The following is an 11256-nucleotide window of genomic DNA, read 5'->3' as shown; positions in this document are numbered from 1 at the left end:
GGAATCCCTTAAATGGAGGAATGTCATTCCAATAGAAATGAGAATGGAATTCCAATTCCACTCAACCAAACAATTAGAATCAAAGTAGTCTATTCCAATTCCAATTTCAGACCCTTATTCCCGTAAACCAAATGGGGCCTAAGAATGGGGTCCAATATTTAAACTAGAAAATTCAACTAGAATGTCCTTTCAGCAAAAGAAGGCTTGCCCAGGCAGTTCCGCTCTTCCACTGGAAAGGGCTTGAACCAAGGCAAGCCAGTCAGATTTCACTTGTACGAACTGGACAGAAAGAAGCCTTTGTAACTGAAGACCATGCAAAATGAATATAGATTCGATGAAAACCGGGAACCAAAGCAATTCTCAGTGAATGACTAAAGCTCAACCAAAGCTTCAGCTAGTCTTTTGACGGTGGCTTTCACTCTGCACCAGTAATCTTTGGGAAATTACCTTCAGTTACTTGACAATTACAAAGTGGTTTTTAACAAAAGTAAGCTTGATTGAGTGGTCAACCTCCTTCACAAAAATATTCATCCCCCAGAGCATGTTTTGGTTTAATAGAAAAAATGAATTTGGAGAGAAACATAGTTGAGGGGAATTCTCTTTTATTTTATATCAAATCAAATCAAACACAGCATAATTAGTTACTCACTTCGACACACGCAATTTCATCGTTACCATTTCGAAGCTCTAGCTTGAGATCACTAGAAGTTACAACTCGCAGGCATAAGCAAAAGAATCACGAGGGGTGGCTCGGTTGACCGGTTTGTTCAAACAGAGGGTGCAGATTTGAATCCTGCTAACTATCGCCGACTTTGGAAGAGAGTTATTATTAATGTGATGCTGTGATATTCTCAAAAAAGGGAAGAAAAGAATTAAGGCCCCTATGGGAGATTTAGGCCTATAATCGAATACCAAAAAATAAATCAAAAGAAAGAAACTTAAATTACAGTATATTATTTATTTATGGATTATAGAAAATGGAGTTGAATTAGAGGGAGTGGTGATATAATATCGAGTATGAAGAACCTATAATTATACTCTACCCAAGATAGAAAAGCCAAGTAATGGAGAATTTAGATTCACAGTGACCGGGAATTTTTTTAAAAAAGACAATAACATGGAATGGTTGAAGCACAAACAGGTGGTTGTTTCTTTGGATTTCATTATAGCATGCATGGCCATTGGCCAATACTTCACCATTCGAGGTACAAGTGCAACCTTGAGGGGTGCATCCAAAGCCTCGCAGTATTTATTTAGGTGTTATTTAACAAGTCTATTTAAAAAGATATTCCAGCAGGCAGCAGCCCAGAATATGAAAAGAAGTATTAAGCAATGTTTTAAAAATTGACCCAGAATCGGAACCGTTATGTCCATCGATTTTTGGGTTGATGGTTCAACCATCCGCTCTGAAATGCATGGTTCGTTCTGACAAAAAAATTTAAAATAAAAATTGGTAAAAAACCGTTGAACGGATTGACAGTTCGACTACCTGGGTCAATGGGCCGTTGACCAATTCAATAGTTTTTGGCTAGGGACCGGGTTTGGGGTAAAACGGAACCGGTTGCCTGAACGGTTCTTGGGTTAAAGAGTCTAACTGTTCGGGTCAACAACGGTTCGAAAACCATGGTATTAAGAGCCCATTTGGTTCGCAGGAATAAGGGTTTAGAATTGGTAGAATCAAATCATTCCGATTCCAACTGTTTGGTAGGGTGGAATTGGAATCCCATTCCTTCCCCTTCCTTTGGGAATGAAATTCCATTCTAGTTGATTTTAATTCCCATTTTGATTCCTAGCTAAACAAAACAGACAATGGGAATAGACAATTCTGGTTCTGATTCTAATTCCAACCGTAAATCAAATAGACCCTAAGAATTTGCTTACAACAATAATTAATTAACCATTATGCCAACCTTAATTGCTTATTAGAACTTATACTTAAAGTAATCTTTCTTGCCTTGGTGGGTGTTTCCCAACAAATGCTATAAATTTTATTATTAATATTTATATAATAATAAGATGAATACAAGTTATATTTATTTATTTAAAATTAAGGTATATATTAACTTGTATACATAATAAATATTATTTAAATCTATATAATAAATATTAGCATATATATACACATTTTAGTTCTTCTATTATTTTTTAATAGTTACTAGTTATATCCCAATACTTTATATAAATCATTAAAGAATGGTTTTTATGTTTAAATAAATTAGTTATACTCACATAAAATTCATTTTTATTATTATTCATATTTTTTAAAGATTTTATAATGTATCCATGTGTATCTTGATTTTTCGTCCGTATCTATACGTTTTCAAAGCATATCTTGATATATCTCTTAAAATTATCTTTCCAATATACTTGCATTTTTGTTACTTTAAACCTTGCAAAAAACTACAGAAAAGGTTCAACAAATGCTACCTTAATGGTTACTAGCTAATGCTTTCATCCAAATGTTTTTGCTCCGTTAGACAGAAATTATTCATTATTTTATTATCTTTATCAAAATAATTAAAAATAAAAATAATAAAAAGAAAAAAAAAAATGTAAATGAATTCCACCTCCCAACAAGTTTAGGTTTTCCTTTTTTATTATTTTTATTTTTAATTATTTTGATAAAAATAATAAAATAATGAATAATTTCTGTCTAACGGAACAAAAATGTTTGAATAAAAGGCGCATTAAATGGGACATCCGGACCCCTTGAATTCCGCTGGGTGGGAATAGTCGCCCGCTGATAAAACGTACATGATCAAAGATTCAACAGAATATAAGCGGAGCACGTTGGTGCGCGCTGACCAGCTTAAGGGTTTTTTTTTCACCCTGTTTTCATATTTTCAAAGGACCTGATCAAAAGGGTCAAAACTAATAAAAGTTCCGGGATCAATACTATTTGAAGAACCTGACCGAAACTTTTGTTTCAACAACTTTCAATTCCCCAACATTTTGGAATTAGTATTCAGAGTTCACAAATTAGGCTGCAAATGAAAAACATTGATTGCCACCATATCTACTATATACAAATTTCAACTATACAAAGTCTCTTCTCTCTCTCTCTCTCTCTCTCAACAAGGTTGCCTGCAACTACATGGGGGTTATGGCATGTACAGACTACAGACTAAAACATAGTATACATGGAAGATTTTAAAATTCTCACAGAAAGTTCCACATACACATGGGAACTGGAGGTTACTTCTAACAAAATCGTTCAACATGAGTAAAGGTTATTTCTACATGGTTTCTGAATAGCTGGATTTATGGAACTGCTTCAATATGTGGAGTTGTCAGCACAAGGATATCATCATAACATGTTTCTTGCTTTACATCTACAAACCCTTGGGTCTTCAATACCTGCACGATTATAGTTCTTTCTTGGTAAAACAGGGCAATAGTTCACGAAAACACCGTTTTTACACTACTTTACAATAACATTGCTTGTCACTTTGTGAGCTTGCTCTGATCTGATTGGTTGCAAAATTAACACACTCAGGGAATGTTTTTATTTTTCTTGTTTCTAGAAAAATAACAAATCAGCAAAAAAGCAAATAACATGTTCTTTGACGACCTTCTTAAAACAAAGTAAAAGCATTTTCAATTTAATTCCAAGAAACACCTATTTTTCTGAAACCCACAAGAAAGATGTCTTTGAAAACAAAACCATGTTATCATTTCTACAAGGCTTAGGCTACCAATACCATTCAGTGTGCTGCACAAACACAAGTCTCATGCAAACCCTCTTACAAGTGCTGTTTTAAAGCTCCTATTAATCATACCAACTCACATTCAAACGGCTTTGGGTCCAAAACATAAATAAAAAATAAAAATAAGAAAGTTAATTTGCATCCATTCAATCAGAATCTTTTATCTAAATATTATATGCTTTATGAAACACAATATCAAACCACTGGAGGAAAATGTGTTTTTAAAACCAGAACATCAAGAAAGTGCTTTTGGTTTCAGCTTTAACTTAAAGAGTGAAAAATACCACAAAACCAAAAACATTTCCGTGTTTCAATTTAAGAAAACGATGTTTTTTAACCAAACCAGCTGCAGGGCCCAGTTTTCTTGGAAATCATAAAGACAATAATTCACATTGGAGGATGCTCCCCCAAATATAAATGCTCTGTTTTCCCTTAATTGCTCAAGATTCTAACCCATTTTTGGCAACTGATCAAATCATAGATATCAAGCTGTTCTAATTTGGAGCAAAGTCATACCAGTATCTCATAGAATAGCCGAGCACTTTCTTTTCTCGTTCTCCCTTCCAGAACACATGCAAGGTTCAAAACTTGATTTTCCTTTTGCTTCTTTTTATTTAGAAATCTTTTCTGCAGATACCTTGCCACTGCTCTGTACACAACAAATTTATAGGGTGAAAGGGATACAATAAAAGCAGGAGATAATAGGCTGAGTTTGGAAGGAGTACAAATGCAAAAATGTAGAGTGCAAAACCTTATATTTTGTATATATTTATGCTGTACATATTTGCTTTTACTCTTTCCAAACTGAGTCATAAGGAAAGAATCAGAAAGATCCATCACCCTTACCTGGTTCTAACTGAACATCCACCTGCAGTTTAAGACACAACACAATGAGAATACCCTCTTTAAGCACAAAAATCAATCTAACAGCAGAACACAAACAACCAAACTTTGACATAGATAAAAGCGAATACTACAAACTGAAATTGAGCAACCAGGACAACTTGACAGTGCTTACCCAGCTCTGAATTATTCTCTTCATATGGACCAATCTCCTGCAAATAAAAATTAGAAATCAACAACATTCCGAGTTCTAACTTTGTGTGTGTCACAGAGAAATATTTAAAGCCCGTCTTCTTTGTCTGTTGGTGAGAGAAATAATGAGCAATTAAGTACATAGGCACATCTTTTGCAGATGCCAAATAGACAAAACCTTCCCTGACAAAACAATTAGATCTGTACAGGGAAAAGGTCCACAATATTTGAATGTGCTCATCCAGTCACATGCATAATCCAAGGATACAGGTGGGGTATGCCATGTGTATGGCTATGTCATTGGTAAACATTCCTAGTAATATTACCTCATCCATAAGACTCAGGACAAGATCTTGAGTCTCACTTGGAGAGAGATCAACTCTTGCAACTGGTATTGGAACTTCTTCTCGATTTGGCTTGACATATGTAGGACTTTCTAAAGACCATGCTGATGTTGAGTGATCAATAGAGTTTTCTTGGAAAATAGGTCTTCGCTCTACAGAATCTCTGGGTGTTTCAAATTTGACCTCTCCCAACTTACTGGGGCCTTCTGCATCTTCAGCTGGTTCTGGTGTGTTGAGATTGTTATTGTAGAAGAGAATTTTGAGCTCTGAAGAAATATCTACAAAATGGATGGACATAGTAAGTATCGCATAAGTCACTATGTGAGTGCAGCAAAACATACTGCATAACTTACAAGGAAACAGAGGTTCTGAAAAATTCTGTTGGAGACTTGATATTTTATGGTTTCTCCATGCATCTAATGCAGTATGTGGAACTTTCCTTCGCTTAGCAACTAAGCTACTTGAGTCATGTATGCTCTGCCTAAGCACCCTGTGAAATTAATGAAATATAAAGTCATGTCATCCCTTCATTTGTTCTTTACTAATGATTAATAAGTTCCTGCCTAGTTTTTTGCTCCATTCTTATACTTCCAAAAATGAAGAAAATATTATGGCCAACTTACATATTAAATTTGCATTTAATAGTTAATTACTCCTAAAAGGGAGAAATAGAAAACATGAAAAGGTTATTATCAGTTATTACTTACTCATTAGGCAACACTATCATCTCATCAAATAAACTTCTTCTCTTCCTTGGTCTCCGAGCTTGCTCCTTCTTTGAAGGTGTAGGAATAACCATAACTCCTGGTGTAACTGCACCTGCAAACCCGAAGGCAAGTGTGATCATGTTAAATAATCAATGAAGAAAAGAAGAAACAAGAAAAAATATCAATATCTTTTTGCAAGTGCATATAATACTTTATCCTTTGTTTTCCATTTTCTCTTTCCACTAAAAGAGATTAATGATCATGGTTCAAAATATCCTTCGTGTATATGATACACCAAATTATTTCCCCTTCCCAGAAAGGGTAAAATAAACAACAGAGGGGGCCCTAAAATTCCCAGACAAGATATATATCTCCAATATTGCCCAAATCTGATAATTTTGATACAACACTAATGTTTCTGGGTTGGAGATATTTTCCAATGGTTATATTTGTAATAAGTGCATTAAAGAGGATTTTTTTATAGGTACATTAAAGTGGATATTTCACTAGGAAATACTGTCATTGGAAATAGAACTTTAGAGTGGAATGGTCCACAATCTGTTTAAAGGGGGGCAAAAAAGAAAAGAAAAACTGTGGATAAACAACCCAACAGAGGATATAGCCCTCAATAGAGCGGAAATGGCAAAATAGGTAGGGTCTGTATGGCCAATGCTGTAAGGTTGGATAAGACTCTCTTCATTTTATAAACAATCCCTTTGGTTTTCTATGATGTAAACAAGGAATGTGCAGAAAAGTTGGTAAGCATCTGGCCTAAACTAACTTAGGCTATGTTTGGTTTGAAGGAAAAAGTAGGGAAAGGAAAGGAAAGGCAAGGAAACCTTTACAAACCTTGTATAGGTTTTGATATCTTTCCCTTCCTTTCCCTACCTTTTCCTTCAAACCAAACATAGCCTTAAGGTTTGATATTTCACTGTTTCTTGTTATTCACTTGAATCACTTCAACCTTTTTCTTTCTGACCTCATGCATTCAGCTTCATTACATATAACACTGGTTATTGGCATGTCAATTACCAACGAATATTGTTAAATGGTTTTAATAACATTTAAGAGAATTTACATAAAATAAATATCAAAGATATGTCAAATGAAAGCCAAGGATACGAATAGGGAATAAGATCCACACAGTTGTATTTCATTTTCATGTTGGCTAAATAATTTATCATGTTTATGTACTTGTATTTGTGATGTGTCCATTTATTTAAATGGTGATATTTTCTATTATCTTGACAAATCATTCATTGTTATATTTGTGATGTGTCCCTTCTTTCTCAGGTGTACTTTTCCATCCATAGTCAAAACACATTCGGGTGATTATCAGATTATGTTAGTGAGGTAAATGCACATCTACCTCATCCTAAAAATCCTATTCCAAGATTAAGAACATTGTATGGCATAAGCATAAAATCTGTTGTGGGTAGCTTGTAGCTTGCCAACCTGAAGGGTGTGAGAAATTTGTCTTATCAGAAGTCTTGTCAGGTGTAGTCTCAATTGGATGGCCTTCAGTAAAGATATCATATCCTCCAATATCCAATGGTGGTATTTCCAGAAACTTCAAATTCTCTTCTTGATCATCTGTTTTATCAAATTGTGCAACGAAGTCCAAAGGTTCCTCTGCTCCACAATAAAGTTCATGGTCCAATTGTTCTTCTTGAGGAAACAAATTGCACCGAAGCTTCTCCATGCTTTCTTCTAAATTACTTTGGTAATGATAAGGCAGGCTGTCCATATTGAAGTCTAACATGTAAGGTGAAAGAACACTGCAACAAATAGCATGTTAGCATTGATTCAGCATAGGGAAGCTCCTAAAAGTTTCTGAGCCAAATGGGTAAACTTTGTTAATACATACTCTTCAATTGGTGTATAACCAGCAGTGCATATGTCAAGATCAGCAGCAACTTCCTTATGATGATACTGCAAATGCGCATAAAGTAAAAATACCAATGAGATGTCTAACCAAATGACATCACTATAGTGCCAAATATGCATAAGATCAGCTGTACATATGATAAAGGATACCGCCCATATTGCCGTTAATACACTTCTATAAATATACTGTTTAAACAAGCTATATTTATCTTACCCCTGGTTAAACCCCCAGGGGTAGATCTGGGCCCCTTGAATTGGATGCTTCCTTCTGTACCTTCTACCTTGGGTACATGCCCCTGCTCTGAATTTGTATCTTTTCCTCTGTTCTACTTCCAATAAAACCCTGATCAGTTACTGATAAAAAAATAGTGGATTGACTTTTTGGGAACGTAGATAATACATTGCCCAAAACTAACATTTTGATCCCTGATAACACCAAGCATTTATCAAGTAGCAACCTAACATCCTATGATTGGTAGGCCTTTGAGTTTGATGCTTATGCGTCAATATAGACTATTCAATGTGTTGGTCAAAGCTGAGAAATCACATTGAACAGCTAACTACCATTCAGGTGAAAGTTGATCAGGAGGTACTGGTTGCAACAGGTAATTCATCAACCCTAAAGGCTCAGTTTGGAAAGAGTACAAATACAAATTTGTAGGGTACAAAACCTTGTATTTTGTATTATTTTATATGTATTTGCACTATACATATTTGTATTTGTACTCCTTCCAAACTGAGCCATTTCTTTACATGTTCTTTCTCTATGACCTTTAGGGTAAAACTCATCCAAAGTGTGCCCAACAGTTCCATATTCTTTTTTTGATCAGTAACAGTTACATATTCCAGATTGATTGATTTGTTTATTTGTTTGTTTGTTTATTTATTTATTTTGAAAAGAGGTAACTTTCATTTCAAGGCAAAAAAGGGGGAAGGGGAATGACATTTCTTCTGTGTTCCAGATTGATTTATGGATGATCCATCTACACCACATGGCAGAAATGACACTTCTGTATCCAAGATATACGGAATCCTTTGAACACAATATGATAAGTGTATGTACCTTGTTCAGAGAATAATCCACATCTTCTTCCCATGCTTTAGTTTCAGAGAAGACCAAATTTTGCAATATCAGTCAAGGAAAATATTAAAATATTCAAAGATAGCTCACAAATCTGATACCTTCAAGCACGATTTCATCATGGGGCCTCACATTGCTCCTGAGAAGTGAGAAAAAGGGTGGGTTGAAATGCTTAAAAAAAGTAAAAGAGAACTCAAAGATCCTATTTAAGATCCAATTTCTTACCCGCTTACATCTTCCACAATCTCCAGATCAAAAGCATCAAGTTCAAACGTATCAGGAAGAGTGATGGAGACATAAGGTGCAAATGCAGCCTCTTTAAGCAAGTTAGCTCTTCTAGTCACCTTAAAACTGTTTATTTTTATTAGAACCTCATTGCAATCATGATATAGGTAGTCAACTTTCCTTGAGTATATTCTCACAACGCCAAGAAGAAGAAAACCCAGTACTCTATAAGTTACAGTAACTTCATCAAGAATTATCTTATCTGCATGCCACAATGAGAGAGAAAACGAAAATTGACTTAAATAGGTGGTTAAGATCAACCATAATTAGAAAAGAAAGAATGATTTGAAACACCGAACCAACCATAGCTGTTGGAGTAGAATATTTTTAGAGTTTTTAATTTATGATTATATGTTCCCTATTGTTTGTTTCAGGCCTTCCAGTGGTCAAATTACCATTCTATCCAAAAAATATTAGTATAATCAACACATAGACCATAACTTCTAGAACTGAAAACACGTTTCTTGAACTGACCACCAACTCCTAAACCTAACAGAAATAAACTAATGCATCATCTCAATCTCCAATGAGAGGGACTGGATTGGCTACATTCTGTCACCAGGATCCTAGAGAGTGCAGGCTGGGGGAGGCGTGTTCCATGTGTCACTGAATGCTGATTTTATAACCAGGTCAACCTCCTTTCCAGGTTCATGGCAGGTAAAAGTGAATTCTGTGTGAAATTTTTTGTGTGACAAATAATTACTGCAATAATCTCAACCAATAAATAGAATAAGAATCTTGAAAATTTCTGGATTTGAGCAAATTGAAAGAGATCATGCAACTGGAAGAAAACAAAACTACTGTGATGATGTTAATGCGGGATTATACACAAAAAAAAAAAAAAAAAAAAACTAAAAGAAGAGAACTGCAAAATTACAAGTTATAGTAACAACATAAGAAGAAATTTAAAGTAGGAATAGTTACTGCCGCCATTTTATAGGGAACTTTGACAGTGGATTGATTCCAAAAAAGAACAAAAATAGATAGAAGATTCCTCTTTTTTTTTCTCAGAAATAAAACTAACATTCTTGCCAGAAACAGATGCGCGAAAAAATATATAAAATATACTAAGCTAAACAAAACAAAGAAACAGTACAGCCAAGAAAGAGCAGTTCTACCCATGGCTAGAGAAACCATGGAATGGAAATCACTTTCCAAGTTACAATATACAAAGTACTTTAAGATAAAAAAAAAAAACCGAAAATAGCATCACTAGAAACCTCCAAGTAATTATGTAGCTAATTCGGCCATTTTATGAAGAACCCAGACAGCTCATCCCCATTTCTGACATAAAAAACAAGCAATGGCTCCTAGCGATGCCACCCACAACAACATCCCACATACCCAACGCTTAAGAAAGAAGAAAAACGACGGTAAACAGAGAAAAAAAAAAGAACTTTCTTAAGATGGAAATGAGAAAAAAAAGAGAAATAGAGCAATACCAACAGAAGAAGAGATATCAGTCTCCGCAATTTGGTCCTTTTTGAGTTTTTTGTGACAGTAAGCAGCAATCCAGATGGTGCGCAAAGGCCCCTTTCTGGAGAGAAGAGTCTGCGAGTAGAACATGTCTCCCTGTTCTTTCCCTATTTTCCCGTCTTTAATTCCACGCCTAAAAGTAGAAAAAAGAGCTGCTGCTGCTGCTATGGCTGGGGAATGGCGGAGTCGTTTAGAGGGGTTTCAGGTCAGAGGTTTTAGAAGGGAAGAGAGACAGTTGGGTTGAGTACTGAAGAAGGAGCCTCCACGAAACAGAAAATAAAAAGCACAACCAGTAACCATGAACCAAACAGCAATTTCACCCACAACCTGGAAAGACTGGACCAATTACAAATAACATAAAGAAGTGGCATATTGATTTGAGTGACCAAATTACCCCCATTATTTGAATAAATTGCAACCAAATTTCAACTTTAACATTATTAAAATTATGATGTGTCCTAAATCCTAATCAGCTTTCACAGAGAAATGCAGACTTTACACACAATATTTTGAAGATTAATCTACCATTTGGCTACAACCCATCAATCCTTTCTTTTGGGTTCATTTTCAATCTTTCAGATATGCAATGAAACAAGGAATTTGGGTTTCTTTTCAGCCTGTTCAATGAGGAAACAAGCCGGCTTTGATTTTGAGTAATGACTAATGACTATACCATAGTCGTGTTTGTTATAGAATATGGTCTATGGTAGCATTTAGTGATGGCAGTTTTGGCA

General features: G+C 35.1%; 1 protein-coding gene across 2 annotated transcripts; it reads right to left on the bottom strand.

Moving 5' to 3' along the window:
- Positions 1–2979: 2979 nt before the first annotated feature.
- On the bottom strand, positions 2980–10771 carry SYN2 (Rad21/Rec8-like family protein). 2 transcript variants are annotated; one of them, XR_016068669.1, is made up of 13 exons: positions 10489–10771; positions 8987–9248; positions 8863–8900; positions 8744–8778; positions 7661–7725; positions 7249–7571; positions 5794–5905; positions 5440–5576; positions 5069–5364; positions 4726–4762; positions 4554–4575; positions 4224–4351; positions 2980–3357 (listed from the first exon to the last, which is right to left on the bottom strand). XR_016068669.1 is itself a non-coding variant. In XM_010250618.3 (13 exons), the coding sequence occupies exons 1-13, from the start codon at positions 10610–10612 to the stop codon at positions 3262–3264; spliced, it is 1680 nt and encodes a 559-aa protein (XP_010248920.1). In that variant the 5' UTR covers positions 10613–10771; the 3' UTR covers positions 2980–3261. The 2 variants fall into 2 exon arrangements, 1 of the variants encoding a protein (XP_010248920.1); XM_010250618.3 differs by having other exon boundaries at positions 4224–4356.
- Between the last annotated feature and the right edge of the window lie 485 nt (positions 10772–11256).

This window comes from Nelumbo nucifera, chromosome 4 (assembly GCF_055504915.1).
Source record: "Nelumbo nucifera cultivar China Antique chromosome 4, China Antique-T2T, whole genome shotgun sequence".
NCBI lineage: Eukaryota > Viridiplantae > Streptophyta > Magnoliopsida > Proteales > Nelumbonaceae > Nelumbo > Nelumbo nucifera.
The sequence above is the reverse complement of the archived record's forward strand: the minus strand, read 5'-3'. Positions and strand labels throughout refer to the sequence as shown.